This window comes from Littorina saxatilis, linkage group LG9 (assembly GCF_037325665.1).
Source record: "Littorina saxatilis isolate snail1 linkage group LG9, US_GU_Lsax_2.0, whole genome shotgun sequence".
Taxonomy (NCBI): domain Eukaryota; kingdom Metazoa; phylum Mollusca; class Gastropoda; order Littorinimorpha; family Littorinidae; genus Littorina; species Littorina saxatilis.
This window is the reverse complement of record NC_090253.1, coordinates 59971510-59993766: the sequence shown is the minus strand read 5'-3', so window position 1 is coordinate 59993766 and position 22257 is coordinate 59971510. Positions and strand designations below refer to the sequence as shown.

The 22257-nt window shown below is 41.3% G+C and overlaps 1 protein-coding gene across 1 annotated transcript; it reads right to left on the bottom strand.

Annotated features, from left to right (window-relative positions):
* Window positions 1-1172: 1172 nt before the first annotated feature.
* On the bottom strand, window positions 1173-22251 carry LOC138976659 (tRNA (uracil-5-)-methyltransferase homolog A-like). Its single transcript, XM_070349531.1, has 19 exons — window positions 21578-22251; window positions 20559-20650; window positions 19396-19471; window positions 18591-18633; window positions 17645-17711; window positions 16049-16103; window positions 14211-14290; window positions 10507-10555; window positions 10258-10321; window positions 9624-9730; window positions 8546-8695; window positions 8021-8124; window positions 7146-7197; window positions 6479-6539; window positions 5916-6037; window positions 5650-5725; window positions 3092-3208; window positions 2580-2676; window positions 1173-2093 (listed from the first exon to the last, which is right to left on the bottom strand). Exons 1-19 carry the CDS (start codon window positions 22013-22015, stop codon window positions 1928-1930), a joined length of 2016 nt encoding a protein of 671 aa, XP_070205632.1. The 5' UTR covers window positions 22016-22251; the 3' UTR covers window positions 1173-1927.
* Between the last annotated feature and the right edge of the window lie 6 nt (window positions 22252-22257).

Sequence of the window (22257 nt, the reverse complement as noted above, 5' to 3'; positions counted from 1 at the left end):
CTTCAAAATATGTATACAATCCAACTTTAAAGGACCCTTGCGACCTTGACCTTGAAGCAAGGTCAACCAAACTGGTGTCCAAAGATAGGGCTTATATTGCCCTGTATAGCATACATAGCTAAGGTTGCCATTCTCGATAACTTCAGAAAAAAATGCAAAAATGTGAAAAATGGTCGTTTTTAAGACAACAATTACGGCCCCTGTGACCTTGAACTTGAAGTGAGGTCAAGTTGCTGCACATGTTTTTTGAGATCTTGTAACCATACACCATCAGGCCACATCAGGTGTTGATAGACTTAATAGTGTCCAAGAAATATCCAACGTTAAAGTTTTCCGGACGGACGCCGGGACGGACGGACGGACGGACGACTCGGGTGAGTACATAGACTCACTTTTGCTTCGCATGGGAGTCAAAAAGGGTGTCGTTGCCAAATTGATAGTCAACAACCAGGGCTCTCCAGTCTGTCCATCCCTGCGTCCTACATGCACTAGAATGGGAAAAATCATTTAAGAAAATCTTGAAGGGGGTCCGACAATGTACTCAACCTAAAAAGAGCGGGTCCCGGGAAGCCCTAAATTTGCGTTGTCATGTGTACTATCAGTAGTGATTTTCAGACTGTGCTAGTATCCATCCAGGATGAACAAGTGACACTTGATTGAATATTGACTGGATCCAATATGCCCTGTGCCAGATCTACGCCGGCGCCAATTTATGGAGTAAATCTAACCGACATGATTGACACATAACATTTTTGTGAAGGTCTCGCAGAACTTCCAAGTACTCCTGATATTAAAACCATCTAACCTGGGGGGTGGGTGACTTGGACCCCCTTAAAACTTAAATTGGGGGACCTAGGACCCTCTCGGGGACCCCTGGCAACACTCTTATTCAATTATTTGACCGTAGACATATATTTTCCCAAAACCAATAAGACATGCAAACCATTGTAAATCACCACTCGCACAAACACGTGGAATGCATTATCATGATACAAAAGCATTTGGGCAAAATGCATGGAGAATACAGATGCAGGGCCTAGCATTGGAAAAAGTGAGTTCAGCTTACAAAGGCGGGGGTCTGGGGCCGCAGGAGGCCCCCAGTAGGGTCCAGTGCCCCCCGAATTTCAAGATTTTTGGGAGATTTTTTACTTAAAATGCCCCCCCCCCCCCCCCCCAAGAAGATTGAGCAACTAAATTATGGCCTCACCAACAAGCAAAACACAGACAGAAAACAAGAAAACTGACAATCTTGTGTTATTTGGCCTAAAAATGCCATTCTCACTTCCAGGAATACCTGGATTCTTTGTCACTGAATGGCTGACCACGTTCAACAATGTCGCTTCGAGACATTATTTTAAGTCTGGAGCCACAAAACACCGGCACAAAGCATACTCGCGCGATGCCAGAGGAAGTGCGTACTCAAGCAAACTGTCAAACCGATTGAGAATTGAACCGAACGGCGCACAAAACGAAAGCTGGGTCTGTTTGGGTTTACCGTTTGGGAATAACAGGTTTTTGCATTTCGGCGTACACCAAATCGAGTTCCGCGAACTGAAGATGTTATTTCGGCGTAAAGTACGCCGAACGGCTTACAATGCTAGGCCCTGCAGATGACCAAACTCACTGGTCACCCCCAAAAAGCATTCACTCTCAATTGATCATAATGTTTCTTTGCATTCACTCTCGACTGATAATAAAAATGTTTCTTCGCAGCTCGATCCAAATCATGGAAACAGCACATCAAGATTATACTCTGCAACAGTACAGGCCACTTCAGACTTAGTACCTGTGACAATCATACAGCTTCTGGTTTTAAACAACTGAACATTCTGCAACAACAAAGTATCGTACTCTTCCAAGCAGACTCCTATCCTGATAAAAAATGTTTATCAAATGCACATCACATTGAAGTTGAACAGCATTTATACTACTTGGTCTCGCCGCCATCAGATGGTTTGGTGGGAGGTGTGGTGTCGCGTTCAAACAGCACCAACAGCTCACAGAAGTTGGTTTGTGGGAAGAGGTCGACGGGCATGGCGTGAACAAACTTGAATGGCTCTCCTTTCAGCTTCTTGGAGCTGGGGCGAGTCAGGCTGAAACGAAGAACAAACATGTTTTACTGTTTCATCCACCAGCAGGACAGAAGAGTTTTATTTGTGTTTACCTGATTAAAACAAGGGAGGTGCATGTTTCTATTGTATGCCTGTTTTGAAGATAATTGTGATGTCTGTGTAAATCAGCTTTCAATCTTATTGTCTTTATGAAGCATGTCTGTGCGTTTAGCAAAATAACAAATCTGTTAGTGTAACTGTTTTACCGTTTAATGTATGAAGATACTCCACACATGCAGGTGCGCCTAAATGCACACTCACACACACACACATGAACACACACACACACACACACATGAACACACACACACAAATACAAACACAGACATGCTTTTCTCATCGAGAGTGTAACCTCACTCCACAAAACGCTCACCTCCCTCACACCTAACAAAATAAAAAGACAAACGAAAAGGAAGAAAGTCTTGAGACATACAAAACAAGACAGAAAGAAGCAGGAAAAGAACTGACTCAATGAAGTTGGGTTTTGCAATCTGAGGATGGCAGGCAGCGTAGACAATGCGCTTCAAGTCCCGGCACGCCCTCAGAGACTTGATCACACTGGACGCTGAAACAAAGAAGGCAAAGCATATTAAACAATATTCATCAACATCACTCTTGCAGTACATAAGTATTCTTATTTCTTCTTCTGCGTTCATGGGCTGGAACTTCCATGTACACTTGTGTTGTTGCACAAGCGAGTTTTTGTGTGTATGATTGTTTTATCCCACAATTTAGGCAGCCATACTCCATTTTGGGGGGAAGGTCACCTTACGAAACCATTTCTTTCACGGATGCATGAATGTGCATGAGATGAAAGAATTTGAGGAACGTGACACAATGTTAGAAAATGAATAGAACGCCTTTTGAAGACTTTATAAGGCCACTACTTTCTTTCATTTCTTCTGAAAGTCAGTTAGCCCACAGCAAAATGTACACAACCATCACTATCTAGCAATGTCACAATATTTCACGACACTTACGCATGCCGGCCCGCGGTGGATCCAGGACGGCCACAACCTCTGAGGTCCGGAGACTCTGGACGACGTCTTGGATGACGTCCTGCACCTTGGCACAGTGGTACGTGCAGTTCGTGATTCCTGAAACATATGGGGTTTGAACCATTAGGTATGGAACATGTAAAGAGTTTCACGTGGAGTGTCTGAAACATATGGGGTTTGAACCATTAGGTATGGAACATGTAAAGAGTTTCACGTGGAGTGTCTGAAACATATGGGGTTTGAACCATTAGGTATGGAACATGTAAAGAGTTTCACGTGGAGTGTCTGAAACATATGGGGTTTGAACCATTAGGTATGGAACATGTAAAGAGTTTCACGTGGAGTGTCTGAAACATATGGGGTTTGAACCATTAGGTATGGAACATGTAAAGAGTTTCACGTGGAGTGTCTGAAACATATGGGGTTTGAACCATTAGGTATGGAACATGTAAAGAGTTTCACGTGGAGTGTCTGAAACAGCAGAGTCTGAAACACGAGAAGTGTAGAAACATATGGAGTGTTTGAAAAATGCACACAGATTGCATGAACCTACCAAGCATGTCTAAAAGGTGAAAGTTTAGAACATGCAGACACTGAGCCAAAAGAGTCTGAAATCATGAGGTGTCTCAAAACGTGTTTGAGACTGAACCTACAGTGCATCAGGTGGGTGGAGTGTCTATGGCACAGGGATCGAGAGTCAAAAAAACAGCTGTGTGTTTGAAATGTGAAGGGTCACAGTATTCAGAAGCAGTGTCTGAAACCTGTGGAATGACAAACAAGATGTAGTGATCAAAATGATAGTGTCTGAAACATGGTGATATTAAAGTTAAACCTGCAGTATCTGAAACATGGTGATATTAAAGTTAAACCTGCAGTGTCTGAAACATGGTGATATTAAAGTTAAACCTGCAGTGTCTGAAACATGGTGATATTAAAGTTAAACCTGCAGTATCTGAAACATGGTGATATTAAAGTTAAACCTGCAGTGTCTGAAACATGGTGATATTAAAGTTAAACCTGCAGTGTCTGAAACATGGTGATATTAAAGTTAAACCTGCAGCGTCTGAAACATGGTGATATTAAAGTTAAACCTGCAGTGTCTGAAACATGGTGATATTAAAGTTAAACCTGCAGTGTCTGAAACATGGTGATATTAAAGTTAAACCTGCAGTGTCTGAAACATGGTGATATTAAAGTTAAACCTGCAGTGTCTGAAACATGGTGATATTAAAGTTAAACCTGCAGTATCTGAAACATGGTGATATTAAAGTTAAACCTGCAGTATCTGAAACATGGTGATATTAAAGTTAAACCTGCAGTGTCTGAAACATGGTGATATTAAAGTTAAACCTGCAGTATCTGAAACATGGTGATATTAAAGTTAAACCTGCAGTGTCTGAAACATGGTGATATTAAAGTTAAACCTGCAGTATCTGAAACATGGTGATATTAAAGTTAAACCTGCAGTGTCTGAAACATGGTGATATTAAAGTTAAACCTGCAGTGTCTGAAACATGGTGATATTAAAGTTAAACCTGCAGCGTCTGAAACATGGTGATATTAAAGTTAAACCTGCAGTGTCTGAAACATGGTGATATTAAAGTTAAACCTGCAGTGTCTGAAACATGGTGATATTAAAGTTAAACCTGCAGTGTCTGAAACATGGTGATATTAAAGTTAAACCTGCAGTGTCTGAAACATGGTGATATTAAAGTTAAACCTGCAGTATCTGAAACATGGTGATATTAAAGTTAAACCTGCAGTATCTGAAACATGGTGATATTAAAGTTAAACCTGCAGTGTCTGAAACATGGTGATATTAAAGTTAAACCTGCAGTATCTGAAACATGGTGATATTAAAGTTAAACCTGCAGTGTCTGAAACATGGTGATATTAAAGTTAAACCTGCAGTATCTGAAACATGGTGATATTAAAGTTAAACCTGCAGTGTCTGAAACATGGTGATATTAAAGTTAAACCTGCAGTATCTGAAACATGGTGATATTAAAGTTAAACCTGCAGTGTCTGAAACATGGTGATATTAAAGTTAAACCTGCAGTATCTGAAACATGGTGATATTAAAGTTAAACCTGCAGTGTCTGAAACATGGTGACTATCTTATATGTCTGAAGTGTGTGAAACGTGTGGAGAATGGACCAACAGTGTCCGATACCTGACAAGTCAGTGAAACATGCAAAGCAACCTTCAACCAGCAGTGTATGACATTTGATAAATGTCTGAAATATGTGACAAGTCAAGACTGAAACGACATTGTCTGACATTTCTAGAGTGTTTTAAAGAAAAAATAAAGACTACACCAACAGAGCTTGACATGAGTCGAGTACCTGATACACAAAGAGAGTTGGGATTCACTCAACAGTTTTTGTAACATCTGGAACACCTGTAGCAAGCAACAACTCAACCTACAGTGTTTTTACCAGCACAACAGCACAGAAAGTCCATCAACAGAGAGGACACATTCACATTCAAACAAAGAAGAGATGAGCGTGTCAACCATTCAGGCAGAGACAAAGACTCACCGTTCAACTGTGCGTTGTACTTGGCATCCTCTACTGCTTCCTTACACATCTCGATCCCAATCACTTTTTTCACATCCTGCAAATCATACAAAAATATATCAAGATGTACAGAGACCAGAAAACTCTTCGACAAACAGATACAAAAACACATACATAGACACAGACGGACAGACAAACAGACACACATACAAACACATGCCTACACGTGCACGCACAAAACACACACACACACACACACACTCTATAAGTGTAAAATCAATACAGACCTGTGCCAAGGAAAGGCCAATGGTACCAGTCCCGCAGCAAATGTCCAGCACAGTGGTGGATGGTGAGGCTTTGCACCAATCAGCGATCAGCTTGTACAACACCTCAGCTGCCACCGTGTTCACTGCAAAACCAGCAAGCAAGCAAGTTTACAGAGCAGATCTGCAATTCTTACTATCATGGTGATACTGATAATTATGACCAAATGAAACAGAACGTACATTTGTAAAGTTGTATCTTTTTTCTTCATTTCAGCGGAAAAAGCTGGCAGTGGAAAGCTGACAGCAACAGAGTTGTGCTACCCAGCTCTGTATGTGTTATAGATATAATCAGCCACGTACACTTCTTGCAGAATGACAGAGGTCTTTTACGTGCTACAGTGGTGACACGGGGTTGGACATGGATACCGTCTCTCTGTCCCAGCCTGGATTGGAACCTGTGACCTGTGACCCACAATTCCAGCACTATACCAACTAAGCTAGCTGGCTGACATTGCAGTCAAACACCTGACAGTTTCGGTTAATGTAATCCCTGTGAAAACACTAACACAACTGTTTGCTTTTACCTTGGAAGAAAGCGCTTGGCGAGATCCTGAACTTCATGTTCATCAAGGATTCACAGATATGCTGCAACACAACAACACTCTATCACAACCTTCACCAAATATCCACGTCGAAGCAGCAAGTACCATATTTTCGGGACTATTTGTTGTAAAACGCGCAACTAATACTTTTAAGGTTAAAATGAGAAAAATTCACACAATAGGCGCTTCCGGTGTATTGACCACAAGTCAAAGAAAGTGTACAGAGTGAAAATACAATTTCTCCAGGATGTGCAGTTTGATCTAAGAGTCTGCCTTTTAACACTTTCTACCCCACCTATGTTGACCGAGTTTTTTTTTTAACCGAGACCAGCTGTGCTGCAGCAGGTCACTCAGAATTGTAGTAACTGTGTAGTAACTGAGTATCAACATGCTGGAATGCAGGCGTTTGATGGACGTTACAGGAAGCGACTGAAGCCAACAGTCTGAGCGGATATATCCGTACCTGGTCAGATAGAGCCATATGAGTGGGTACGGATATATCCGTACCTGGGAGACAATGAGTTAAGAGCTGTTTGGCCTTGTGACCTCAGGTCAATGACCACAGAAAGACAGAAAGACAAAGTGAGAGAGTTGACCGGTGAACACATGCACAGTCACTCTCTAAACTAGGTCAAGTATATTGTCTTACCCCATCTCCGAATATCAGCTCATACGGCTCTGCTGAGGTGCTGTTGCTCGTCCTAAAAACAAACACAAAGACACAGAGTCAAATCACAATGACTACTCTCAAACAAAACCACACTTTTCCCCTCAGTCCCCTTCCCACTATAATCATTGGTGCAAATCGGGTCCAAAAACTCTAAATGAAATACTTTCAGAGCCATCAGTACCATCGTATGATTTTTCAAAAACTGAGATGGTCAGTTTGAACACCTGAGAGAAAAAAACACCAAGATAAATGTGCAGTGCTCATGATGGAAGTGGATATGTCCACATCTTCATACCGCAATGCAACACAATTATTCTATAATGACGGGTGGGACTGGGGATGGCAATTGTGAGACATGCTACTAAATTTGCAATTAAATTTCACTTTCATTTTTCATTTCATTTTCATTTCATTTCATTTCATTTTCATTACTTTATTGTCCCATCGCTGGGAAATTCGGGTCGCTTCCTCCCAGTGGAAAGCTAGCAGCAACGGAGTCGCGCTACCCAGGTGTCTGCGTGTTTAAGTGTTTTCAGCCACCTGCACTTATGGCAGAATGACCAAGGTCTTTTACGTGCCATTGTGATGACACGGGGGTGGGACATGGCTTCCGTCTCTGGGTCTGCACATAAAGTTGACCCGTGTCCGTCCCGGCCCGAATTCGAACCTGCGACCTTCCGATCACAAGTCCAGTGCTCTACAAACTGAGCTACCGGGCAAAGAGAAAGAAAGAAAGGAAAAAGTACATTAAAAACAAAAAGATGTACTACAAAATAACATGGAACACATAAAACAGGAAATTCACATGCTACATTTACAGAAAAAATAAACATGCCACATTAAGTGCCACTTACTGCTTAGAGCATGGACGGAAATATAACGTTGTGATGCCTGCGGCTTGTCCTTTGCCCGAGGTGAAATACGACTTGATGGCGTCTTTCTCCGCCTGCATCTCTTCCTAAAAGATTGAACTACAAAAGTTACGCTAAGCATTACAAAAATATGGCACAACCAGTCGAATGCAAAAGAAGAAGAAAAAACAACAACTCTGAAAGCTTCATGGGTAACATTCTTTCTCCTCTTGTTTTGTGTTTTAACATCACACAACACACACACACACGCACTCACGCACTCACGCATGGACGCACACATGCATGCACACACACAACCAAACACATTTATGAAGAATGACTACCTACAGTATATTGATATCGCTTCATGAGACTTGTTTCCTCTTTCTTCATGCCATCAGAAAAACCTCACCTGTGTTGCGTTGATGAGCACAAACTCAACTGTGTTGCGTAATTAAGGACAAACTCACCTGTGTTGCGTTACTAAGGACAAACTCACCTGTGTTGCGTTACTAAGGACAAACTCACCTGTGTTGCGTTATTGAGGACAAACTCAGCGATGGCCATGATGCCCCCTCCTCCTAGTGAGGTTCGAACCGTCAGCTGACGCCAGTGTCCCCTGTGGGTCCGGTGGTCAAACGGCTCAAACTTACTGCTGCGAATAAAGTCCTGGAAACACTGCAAATAGAGGAACAGTTTTGTTTGATTTGATTGATAGCAACAATAACAACATTAACAACTTCTTCTTCTTCGTTCGTGGGCAGAAACTCCTACGTACACTCGTGTTTTTTGCACGAGTGGAATTTTACGTGTATGACCGTTTTTTACCCCGCCATTTAGGCAGCCATACGCCGTTTTCGGAGGAAGCATGCTGGGTATTTTTGTGTTTCTGTAACCCACCGAAATCTGACATGGATTACAGGATTTTTCCGTGCGCTCTTGTGCTTGTGTGTACACACGGGGGTGTTCCGACACCGAGGAGAGTCTGCACACAAAGTTGACTCTGAGAAATAAATCTCTCGCCGAACGTACGAAAATACCCAGCATGCCGAAAGCGGTGTATGGCTGCCTAAATGGCGGGGTAAAAACGGTCATACACGTAAAAGACGTGGGAGTTTCAGCCCATGAACGAACAAACAAACAAAATGGAGGTAACAGAAAGCAAGGTCTTAAACAGGAGCTAGTTTTAAATTGGGGACTTTAAAAAAATGGGGAGGGGGGGTTCTACTGTTCCACAAATATAATGAAACAGGATCACACGAGTATAAAAGCCTAGTTAACATGGAATCGAAAAACAAGAAAGGTAAGTTGTTGGAACGTTTGTTATTGACAGTACATTACATTCACAAATATAATCATTCATTCGCTTGTGGTTTACCAGCAAGTGGCCGAAAATTCCATCAAGCTAAGTTCTTGTTACTAATTGTTTGTCTGTGCACTTAAAAGACCGTTGGGTCGACATATTTGTGATTGTAACGTATTGTTTTGTCAATAACAAACGTTCCAACAATTTACCTTTCTTTTTTTTTATTCTGAATTTTGGAACGTGGGCAGTCTCTTTGTTTTTGGATCTAGTTAACATGGGTATAAACAATGTATGACAGACCTGCACGACAGTTTTGGATTCAGGAGATATGACGGAGATTTGTGTGGGACTTGCCACAGAGTCTGTACCATCTCTGTACAGCCCGAACCGGAAACCCACCACCGTCTCTGAAAAATACATGCTAAGGATTCAAGATAACCCTGAATAACAAAACAGTGATCACACAACATCGTGTCTTTTTCTTTTTCTTCTTCTTCGTTCATGGGCTTAGACTCCCACGTTCACTCATGTTTTTAGCACGAGTGGAATTTTATGTGTATGACCGTTTTTGGTGTCTTTTGAAATGTGATTTGCATTGATAAATGAATATCTGTCCTGTGAGGGCTCTGTGACAAGAGGACACCTTCCTACAAAGGACACCTTCTGTTGTCATTTCTTATATAAATCATTTATTGCGCAAGCCATTATCAAAACCGGTATTTTTTTACTAGTAGTCTGGTACAAATTTAGGCTGCCATTGAAACAGTCTCTTGGTTACCGCAATCAGTCAATCCCAAGTCTAAAATATAGCAACTGCATTGTACACACACACACACACACACACACACACACACACACACACACACACACACACACAAACATATACACACATGTGAATGAACAGATTTTGGAGAAAAGCCAAGGAAATGCTCACCGGTTCCATCATCACTCCTTCCGATAGAAAATTCAGATTTGTTGCGGTACCCTTCAAGCACGGGCTGGAACATACAGAAATCTGAGTTAAAGAATTTGCAGAATGTTTGGTTAAATGCCATAGAATAAACGCTTTAGTTGGGGTACGAACGTTTTTGCAATAATTTGTTTGCACAGTTAGCATAAGGGTATAAAAAGTTATGCATAAACCATAAGGAAAATGTACAGATACAAATAGAAAGATACTTACTGATGGTGTGATCGGAAGCAGGGGGCAGCACATTCCATCCTGTAGCTTTCTGAAAAATAAAAAAATGTTTTTCATCAAAGTATCAGACTAAAACAAGTTCTGTAATACTGAACCCCTCCAAACCCAATTCTTGGTAATCGGCCCTTTGCTATTTGCTTTTTCTCACTCTTTTTTGTGTGTTGTGGGCACTTCTCAGCCTGTGTTTATTTCATGAAGTAGAACAAGTTCACACTAACCTTTCTTTCATGAACTGGGTCCGCACTTCCTGTGTTTATTTCATGAAGTAGAACAAGTTCACATTATCCTTTCTTTCATGAACTGGGTCCGCACTTCCTGTGTTTATTTCATGAAGCAGAACAAGTTCACACTATCCTTTCTTTCATGAACTGGGTCCGCACTTCCTGTGTTTATTTCATGAAGCAGAACAAGTTCACACTATCCTTTCTTTCATGAACTGGGTCCGCACTTCCTGTGTTTATTTCATGAAGCAGAACAAGTTCACACTATCCTTTCTTTCATGAACTGGGTCCGCACTTCCTGTGTTTATTTCATGAAGCAGAACAAGTTCACACTAACCTTTCTTTCATGAACTGGGTCCACACTTCCTGTGTTTATTTCATGAAGCAGAACAAGTTCACACTAACCTTTCTTTCATGAACTGGGTCCGCACTTCCTGTGTTTATTTCATGAAGCAGAACAAGTTCACACTATCCTTTCTTTCATGAACTGGGTCCGCACTTCCTGTGTTTATTTCATGAAGTAGAACAAGTTCACACTATCCTTTCTTTCATGAACTGGGTCCGCACTTCCTGCGTTTATTTCATGAAGCAGAACAAGTTCACACTATCCTTTCTTTCATGAACTGGGTCCGCACTTCCTGTGTTTATTTCATGAAGCAGAACAAGTTCACACTATCCTTTCTTTCATGAACTGGGTCCGCACTTCCTGTGTTTATTTCATGAAGCAGAACAAGTTCACACTATCCTTTCTTTCATGAACTGGGTCCGCACTTCCTGTGTTTATTTCATGAAGCAGAACAAGTTCACATTATCCTTTCTTTCATGAACTTGGTCCGCACTTCCTGTGGTTATTTCATGAAGTAGAACAAGTTCACATTATCCTTTCTTTCATGAACTGGGTCCGCACTTCCTGTGTTTATTTCATGAAGCAGAACAAGTTCACATTATCCTTTCTTTCATGAACTTGGTCCGCACTTCCTGTGGTTATTTCATGAAGCAGAACAAGTTCACACTATCCTTTCTTTCATGAACTGGGTCCGCACTTCCTGTGTTTATTTCATGAAGCAGAACAAGTTCACACTATCCTTTCTTTCATGAACTGGGTCCGCACTTCCTGTGTTTATTTCATGAAGCAGAACAAGTTCACACTATCCTTTCTTTCATGAACTGGGTCCGCACTTCCTGTGTTTATTTCATGAAGCAGAACAAGTTCACACTAACCTTTCTTTCATGAACTGGGTCCGCACTTCCTGTGTTTATTTCATGAAGTAGAACAAGTTCACATTATCCTTTCTTTCATGAACTGGGTCCGCACTTCCTGTGTTTATTTCATGAAGTAGAACAAGTTCACATTATCCTTTCTTTCATGAACTGGGTCCGCACTTCCTGTGTTTATTTCATGAAGTAGAACAAGTTCACATTATCCTTTCTTTCATGAACTGGGTCCGCACTTCCTGTGTTTATTTCATGAAGTAGAACAAGTTCACATTATCCTTTCTTTCATGAACTTGGTCCGCACTTCCTGTGGTTATTTCATGAAGCAGAACAAGTTCACACTATCCTTTCTTTCATGAACTGGGTCCGCACTTCCTGTGTTTATTTCATGAAGCAGAACAAGTTCACACTAACCTTTCTTTCATGAACTGGGTCCACACTTCCTGTGTTTATTTCATGAAGCAGAACAAGTTCACACTAACCTTTCTTTCATGAACTTGGTCCGCACTTCCTGTGGTTATTTCATGAAGCAGAACAAGTTCACACTATCCTTTCTTTCATGAACTGGGTCCGCACTTCCTGTGTTTATTTCATGAAGCAGAACAAGTTCACACTATCCTTTCTTTCATGAACTGGGTCCGCACTTCCTGCGTTTATTTCATGAAGCAGAACAAGTTCACACTATCCTTTCTTTCATGAACTGGGTCCGCACTTCCTGTGTTTATTTCATGAAGCAGAACAAGTTCACACTATCCTTTCTTTCATGAACTGGGTCCGCACTTCCTGTGTTTATTTCATGAAGCAGAACAAGTTCACACTATCCTTTCTTTCATGAACTGGGTCCGCACTTCCTGTGTTTATTTCATGAAGCAGAACAAGTTCACATTATCCTTTCTTTCATGAACTTGGTCCGCACTTCCTGTGGTTATTTCATGAAGTAGAACAAGTTCACATTATCCTTTCTTTCATGAACTGGGTCCGCACTTCCTGTGTTTATTTCATGAAGCAGAACAAGTTCACATTATCCTTTCTTTCATGAACTTGGTCCGCACTTCCTGTGGTTATTTCATGAAGCAGAACAAGTTCACACTATCCTTTCTTTCATGAACTGGGTCCGCACTTCCTGTGTTTATTTCATGAAGCAGAACAAGTTCACACTATCCTTTCTTTCATGAACTGGGTCCGCACTTCCTGTGTTTATTTCATGAAGCAGAACAAGTTCACACTATCCTTTCTTTCATGAACTGGGTCCGCACTTCCTGTGTTTATTTCATGAAGCAGAACAAGTTCACACTAACCTTTCTTTCATGAACTGGGTCCGCACTTCCTGTGTTTATTTCATGAAGTAGAACAAGTTCACACTATCCTTTCTTTCATGAACTGGGTCCGCACTTCCTGTGTTTATTTCATGAAGCAGAACAAGTTCACACTATCCTTTCTTTCATGAACTGGGTCCGCACTTCCTGTGTTTATTTCATGAAGCAGAACAAGTTCACACTATCCTTTCTTTCATGAACTGGGTCCGCACTTCCTGTGTTTATTTCATGAAGCAGAACAAGTTCACACTATCCTTTCTTTCATGAACTTGGTCCGCACTTCCTGTGTTTATTTCATGAAGCAGAACAAGTTCACACTAACCTTTCTTTCGTGAACTGGGTCCGCACTTCCTGTGTTTATTTCATGAAGCAGAACAAGTTCACACTAACCTTTCTTTCATGAACTTGGTCCGCACTTCCTGTGTTTATTTCATGAAGCAGAACAAGTTCACACTAACCTTTCTTTCATGAACTTGGTCCGCACTTCCTGTGTTTATTTCATGAAGCAGAACAAGTTCACACTATCCTTTCTTTCATGAACTGGGTCCGCACTTCCTGTGTTTATTTCATGAAGCAGAACAAGTTCACACTAACCTTTCTTTCATGAACTGGGTCCGCACTTCCTGTGTTTATTTCATGAAGCAGAACAAGTTCACACTAACCTTTCTTTCATGAACTTGGTCCGCACTTCCTGTGTTTATTTCATGAAGCAGAACAAGTTCACACTAACCTTTCTTTCATGAACTGGGTCCGCACTTCCTGTGTTTATTTCATGAAGCAGAACAAGTTCACACTAACCTTTCTTTCATGAACTGGGTCCGCACTTCCTGTGTTTATTTCATGAAGCAGAACAAGTTCACACTGACCTTTCTTTCAAGAACTGGGTCCGCACTTCCTGTGTTTATTTCATCAAGCAGAACAAGTTCACACTAACCTTTCTTTCATGAACTGGGTGCGCACCTCCTGGTTGCTTGCCACTGACCGCAGAATATCCCTCATTCTGGTCGTCTTTGTCTGAAAACACACACCCAGAAACTGCTTTATCGGTTTCACAAGTTCAACCCTGTTTAACACTTTAGTTAAACCCTGTTTAACATTTTGAACCCCACCTATGTTGACCAAGTTTTTTGTGTGGCCGAGACCAGCTGTGCTGCAGCAGGTCACTCAGAATTGTAGTAACTGTGTAGTAACTGTGTATCAACACGCTGGAATGCAGGCGTTAGATCGGCGTTACAGTAAGTGACTGACGCTAACAGTCTTTCTTTCTTTATTTGGTGTTTAACGTCGTTTTCAACCACGAAGGTTATATCGCGACGGGGAAAGGGGCCAGATGGGATAGAGCCACTTGTCAATTGTTTCTTGTTCACAAAAGCACTAATAAAAAATTTGCTCCAGGGGCTTGCAACGTAGTACAATGTATTACCTTACTGGGAGAATGCAAGTTTCCAGTACAAAGAACTTAACATTTCTTACATACTGCTTGACTAAAATCTTTAAAAAAAATTGACTATATTCTATACAAGAAACACTTAACAAGGGTAAAAAGAGAAACAGAATCCGTTAGTCGCCTCTTACGACATGCTGGGGAGCATCAGGTAAATTCTTCCCCCTAACCCGCGGGGGATGAAGCTAACAGTCTGAGCGGATATATCCGTACCTGGTCAGATAGAGCCATATGAGTGGGAACGGATATATCCGTACCTAGGAGACAATGAGTTCAAAGGGTTGAGAGTTGAACATGACACTAGTGATACTGATTGGAGGCCTATTATAATATATGTGCCTGGAAAAATCACTGATGAAAATATTGTGGTACTTGAAGTGTTATATGTATGACACTTGCAATGAGAGGACACCTCCCAATAAAGGACACTCACTGTAGTCTACTGGCATCTCGATGTGACTAAACTCTACCTGTCATGAAGGACATCCGCTGTGCAAGGACACTTATGAGGGCCCCAAAGGGGGGGTATCATCACGATCACGGGAAGGCAAATTTTAGCTTTCACGATCACAGTTACCTTGATTTTTGTTTTCACGATCACAAACACCTTGACGAATAGAGGATCATAGAGTGATACAGCTGTGAAAAAATGTATGTTGAAAATAATATGCTTTGCAATAATGCCCATCACGATCACGAAAACAAATGACGATCACGATCACGAGACTTGATTTTTTTGTCATCACGGATCACGGGCAAAGTCCTATCATGATCACAGAAATGGAAATTTCGGCAATCACGGTCACAGAAAGGTCAAAAAACGCCGATCACGATCACGATTTTAAACCCTTTGGGGCCCTCACTTATGGGTGCTCTTGCCACAGGTACCACTGCTCTTGTACATGTATATGTTGCAAAGGTACAATTTTCTCTATTTCTTTGCGACTCTTTATGGGGGAAATAAATATTCAGTGCAAATAACAGATTATCTTTAACTAAGAAAACATTCCAGATGTTTAAAATAAACAAGCAAACACAGAGAAATAAAGTTGAGTTCTTGCATGTCAAAGATTCCTTTCTAATGAACAGTGTTGTTTCAAGACGAAGAAGACGATAGGTCAGTTGGACCTGGACTGAGAATATGTATCAGTCTGAATATCCTGGATAAGAAAAAAAATGTATTCAGTCAGAAGAGCTCTTACATGTAAAAAGTATCGGACCGTCGACTAGCCAGGGGTCAGAATAATGTCTCAGATAGAAAAATATGCTGCAAAGACCAAAGCCTGAGAACAACACTGAAGAGTAATTGGAGCAGTGAAAAGGATTACCTCAAGCTGCTCTTCGTATGGTATTTTCCACAAGGGTGTGACACTGTCTTTTAGCCTGCAAGTTAAAAAATACAAATTATCAGACAATGTGTCGACAGCTACTTCAACAGTTGGTGTGTTCATTGTTCCTTGCAGAACAAACACACGTTCGCATGCACACACACACACATAGAAATTAAGAATGAGAGAAATGAACACAGTCATACAGCCTTAAAAAGATACATACACATGTACCATACAAACTCTCCAACCATCTTTCTTTCTTTATTTGGTGTTTAACGTCGTTTTCAATCACGAAGGTTATATCGCGACGAGGGAAAGGGGGGAGATGGGATAGGGGAAAGGGGGGAGATGGGATAGAGCCACTTGTTAAGTGTTTCTTGTTCACAAAAGCACTAATCAAAAAACTGCCCCAGGGGCTTGCAACGTAGTACAATATATGACCTTACTGGGAGAATGCAAGTTTCCAGTACAAAGGACTAAACATTTCTTACATACTGCTTGACTAAAATCTTTACAAACATTGACTATATTCTATACAAGAACCACTTAACAAGGGTAATAAGTGAAGAATTTTATGGGTGAGAAAAGGAAAGTAAAAGGACTTTGGGGAGGCAGAAATAGAGAAGAAACAAGAAAAAGATCCTAATTAGGTTCACGGCATCGAGAGTGATGCGACCTTCTCTCAGAAGTTAGTAGAGAAGGCTCCCCCATCCACCACCCGGGGGACGCGCCTCTACGCCAATTAGGGGGCGCGAGGTCCAACCATCTTCAGGACTGCATGAGAGTCCAAGCGCAGACAGACAGCAGGGTTTCATTTACTAGTGCGCCTTGCGCCATCTCAAAATGTCTCATTGGAATTCCCTTCAGTGCGTCAAAGGGCGCACTGAGATTACGTTCCACTGTGCCACCCCATCCACACTTTTCACGGGAGTACAGTGTTCGGAATGACCTAAGCAAAAACGTGCGCCAAGCCAAGCAACTTGCAAGTTTGTGAAACGCGCTGTGGTTGGCTTTTAAAATGTAATTCATGAGTATTCAACCAATCCTGCGAACTATCAGTGCTCGCGCGTTTACTTCTGTGGAAACGGTCAACAGAAGCGATATCAATCGAAACACACACCACACTCACACACTAACCTGACACACGAGCAAAAGCTCATATCATCATATGGCACTAAATAGCTTTATTTTGCATCTTTCGACAAAACCATTTTCGGACCGCCTAGACTGCTTTGCGCGTTTTGTATTCGACTTTTTTAATGTCCCATCAGAGTTTGGTTGAGGGGGACAAATGTCCCATTGTCTTTTTCTTCTCGGCTGGACCCTGAGACAGACACAGCAATAAATATAGGAGAGAAAGTCAAAGCTTTACAAACATACCACACAAACTTTTCATGCAGTATTTATCTGTGGAACCTGCCATCAAAGGACACCCTTGGAGTTGGAACCAGTTTAAAGTGTCTCTTCCTTGCAGTGTGTGTGTGTGTGTGCCTGTGTATCTGGTTTTGCTATTGTACATCGCTGTGAGCTCTTGTAGGAAGAGGCGATTAACAAGTGTTTGTTATTATTATTATTAAATAGAAGTTACTGCACCTGACATCCGGAGGCCTGTCGTCAACCACCTTTGCCTTTTTATTGTCACCTGCATTCTCCGCAGCATCTGGATTCAACAGTCAAGGTTCAGGTCACAACAGTACAGATGTTACTTTCTTTATCACGAGGAACGTGCCATCAACATGACACAACAGTTTATTGTGTAGTTTGAAAACATGACTTTCAAGCAAAAGATTGAATTCATACAAATTCATACTTGTAAACTGAGGAAAACAAGGTTCTCTATCATATGTGACCCTCCACCACGAAATGAGTCGCATGTCACCTTTGCATGATTTTCATATTTTTACATTTTCCTATTTAGTTTGTTGTGCTCTATCCAGTGGTGAAACCCGTTTTAGAAAAGAGCGAAAACTGTTTGAGTTATAAGCCTGTGGCTAAGGTGACCCTCACACTGTTACCATACACTCCCCGGACTTATATCAAGCCCAGCGCAGAACCGCACGATGTGACATGCGACTCATTTCGTGGTGGAGGGTCACATATTACAATATCCCTTTGCAGAGATCCATTAGAACAAATTTTAATATTTCTCTTCATACAGTTTTCATCGTTATGATGTATACATGTCCAAAATAACAATCAAACCAAGAGTCTGATAATGATATATAAAAAATTCTAAGTTATGTGAAATGTGTTCACTGCACTTGGGGTCTCTTTCCCCACAGGAAAACTTTTAACTTGCAAGAATGCAAATACTTCTGTTCATGTTTAAATACTGTTCCTCTAATGTATCCAGATGTGTCTGATTGCATACAAAATATATATTTCATGTTCATGCTTTTGACTGGCCCTCTCCTTTTTCCTTTTTTTTCCCCCCTTAGGTTTTCACTGTTGTAGAGCTAGCTGTTCCTTACATGCTTGAATACAAATCGAAAATTCAAAAGAAAAATCAAACAACCGACGACATGGCACAGAAACATACCATCATGTTTTCGCTTCATCGGGTCTTTTGCAGGCTGGGCTTTCTGCAAAGAGTCAAAAACAAACAAAAGAATAATAACACAGAACTTGCATGCAAGACACCAACAAATGAAAATGAACCAAAAGAGTCCATGAGGGTCGTGAAATGTGCACAACACACACAAGAAAAGCAACTATCTGCTGGGGCGGGAGGGGTGAGCTGGAAAAATGTCGAAATGTATTTCGAAACACCAAATAAAGAAAGAAAGAAAGAAAGAAAGAAAGAAGGAAAGAAAGAAATGTATTCAAAATCACAGAATCTGATGCAAACCTGATCAAATTTAATGAATAATACATGATCCTACTTTCAATATTTACTGGAAATGCAACGGACATATCAGAACCCTGCTTCTTGTTGTTGTTTGTTTGCTTAACGCCCAGCCGACCACAAAAGGGCCATATCAGGGCGGTGCTGCTTTGACATATAACGTGCGCCACACACAAGACAGAACTTGCAGCACAGGCTTCATGTCTCACCCAGTCACATTATTCTGACACCGGATCAACCAGTCCTAGCACAAAACCCATAATGCCAGACGCCAGGCGGAGCAGCCACTAGATTGCTAGTTTTAAAGTCTTAGGTATGACCCGGCCGGGGTTCGAACCCACGACCTCCCGATCACGGAGCGGACGCCTTGCCACTAGGCCAACCGTGCCGGTCCTGCTTCTTGTATTTTTGTTGTTTCATGTACCCCCATGGGGTTTCTTAAATAAATTATTTGCCTTGCCTTGCCTTGCTTGTTGAATTTATAGAAAGAGTGGTTTACCTTGGCTTGTAGTTCTCTCCCTTTCCACACATGACCGCCGATGACTTTCAGCGCTGCCTCCCTGTCCTCCTCACAGCTGTTAAACAAAGCACATGATGGTTTAAAGTGGTTAACTCACAAATAAGAGATCAGGAGTTTTTCATGTATACAGTGAACTAGCCCATGGGTTTCTGTTTAGGCCAAAAACAAAAAATAGTCTGTTTACGGTAACCCGACCGACCCTATTTTTTTCGCGCGACCCTAGACTTTTTTTTGGCATTTGGGAAAACAAAACAAAAAAAAAAAAAAATTGTTTTTTTTTGCAAAATAACGTAAAACAAGAGGCGAAGCCATCAAGGCTCACGTAAGAAATCGACAAACAGTAACACAAACTCAATCACTCCGTCACACATACACACACACACACACACACAGAAAGAGCATTGGTGAAACTGTGCAGGAAAGCGAGACACTAGATCTAGATCTGTCTGTCTGCATGTAGCCTACTTACAGGGACACGACTGCCAACAGAGTCTCGGCCCGCTCAAAATAATAATGACCGAGACTTTCAGTACTTCCTTCGCGTGACGTCTAACCCTCTTACGTCATAATGTGACGTCAATGTAATGTGACGTCTTCAAATGTTAGAGTTTCTACCACAGACATACACACGCACAAACACACACACACAGACAGACAAAGTTACCATCGCATAGGCTACACTTACGTGAGCCAAATATGGTTTTTTGGAGAAAAAAAAAAAAGAAAAAAAATCCCGACCTACCGACCCTATTTTTTTGGCCTATGTTACCGTAAACAGACCTTTTTTTGGGGGGGGGTCTTATCAGGCTGTACACACCAATACAGCAAGTCCAACAATTAACAGCTCACTGTTTTGGGTTTTGTTGCTGCTTTTCTGTAAAATAATTGACATGTTGCAAAACTGGTATAATAATATTAATAACAGATTTGATACACTTTATATTCACCCAAATCAGCAATTTCAACATGGTTCACTGCCGAACATCATTTCACAGGATATATTGCAACACAGCTTCAAGAACATCACATAAAAATTCACTGCCAGGAAAGCTTAAAAGGTTAAAGTTAAATAGATGATGAACTTATTTCATTTACTCAGCACAGAAGACAATAAAAACAAAGATGAAAGTTGCAAGGTGTACCTGAAGCAGACAAAAGCGAACGCTTTGTGTGGTATTGCTTTCAGCTTGTGGGGACGCAGACCAAGCGTAAATGAGAGGCGCTTCTTCAGTTGCTGTAAAATAAACATAAAGAGCCACTGTAACTCTGTTTACAAGCGCTTAGAACTGTACCCACGGAACACGCGCTATATAAGCTTCATATTGATTGATTGATTGATTATGATAATTGTTAAACAAAATACTCTGCAGTTGCATATATTCGTCTTAACCATAGATACTCAATTTTCAAAAGAAGCATATAGCTCTGTTGGTAAAGAAGTCTCTCGCAACGATTTGTCTGATACATGTATGTATACTGAGATTTCTTCCTTCCAGCGGCTATGAGACAGACAAATTGACACAGATACAGACAATCAATCAATCAATAGGAGGCTTATATCGCGCATATTCCGTGGGTACAGTTCTAGGCGCTCTGCAGTGATGCCGTGTGAGATGAAATTTTATACGGCCAGTAATTGCAGCCATTTCGGCGCATATTTACCTTTCACGGCCTATTATTCCAAGTCACACAGGTATAGGTAGACAATTATTAACTGTGCCTAAGCAATTTTGCCAGGAAAGACCCTTTTGTCAATCGTGGGATCTTTAACGTGCACACCCAATGTAGTGTACACGGGGGGGAGTTCGGACACCGAAGAGAGTCAGCACACAAAGTTGACTCTGAAATAAATTTCCACCGAACCTGGGATCGAACTCACGCTGACAGCGGCCAACTGAATACAAATCCAGCGCGCTACCAACTGAGCTATATCCCCACACTCTCTTTCCTTTAACGATTGATCCTACTTTACCTTTGTCGCCGGTCTGCATTTAAAGCAATGCATCACAAATTCAGGGATGGCCCTTCAAGTTTAATTGTTCTCATTACTATAGATGTGATCAGTGCACTAAACTTGAAAATATCAGCTTATACACAAGTATTTCTAAATATGAAATGTCATGCCACACAGGGAAAAAGTTAAATTTGTTAAATGAATCACCTTGAATCCAAACTTTCTTGGTAAGTTTGTTATTTCTATTTTAAAGTTTTCTGATGTGAAGCCAGTGTCCCTGGGGCACAAGTCATCTGCGTCTTCTGGTGGCAGTGTGTCCGTATCACTGTCCTTTTCAGCAGCTTCAACAGTATCTCCATGCTCAGAATTTTCCGTGGTCGTCATAACATTTTCTTCCACTTTTACGTCCATGATATTATCCATGCTACCACTGTTCACTGCAACTTCTGGCTGTGCTGTTTCTGTATTTTTCAGTATGGTTGCAGAAGCCCCGTATGCTCTGTCAGTTTCGTCTGCAGCGGCTGCTTGCTCTGTTTTGATTACTACGTTTCCTGTCTCCAGCTTTGATAATATATCTGACTTTTCAGGCGACTGAAGGGTTTCTTTTTCAACCGGAGAAGACGGTTCTCGTTTAATTTCTGCCATCGTTCGCTTACTTTCGCTTCAATGTTATCCTTTCCTGAGTTTTCACCTGACGCAGAATTGAACGGAAAACGGTCTACAATCAAAACTGTAGATATTTTCTTTCGCTTCTGTGAAAATACTTCGTTACGACAGAATGCATACACGCATCAGACGACTCTAAACGATAGTCGCGATTGTTTTGTGGCCGATGCTTTGGATCGATTTGCACTGTCTTGCGTGCTCCATGGGCGCAGCCATACTTT

Bases quoted from the DNA above. Each gene is read 5' to 3' on its own strand.
- LOC138976659 (XM_070349531.1), bottom strand. From the start codon at position 22,015: ATGGCAGAAATTAAACGAGAACCGTCTTCTCCGGTTGAAAAAGAAACC. The intron at 10,556-14,210 runs GTTAGTGTGAAC...TTTATTTTTCAG, and splicing joins ACCCAGTTCATGAAAGAAAG to AAAGCTACAGGATGGAATGT. The intron at 10,322-10,506 runs GTAAGTATCTTT...TGTATGTTCCAG, and splicing joins TGCTTCCGATCACACCATCA to CCCGTGCTTGAAGGGTACCG.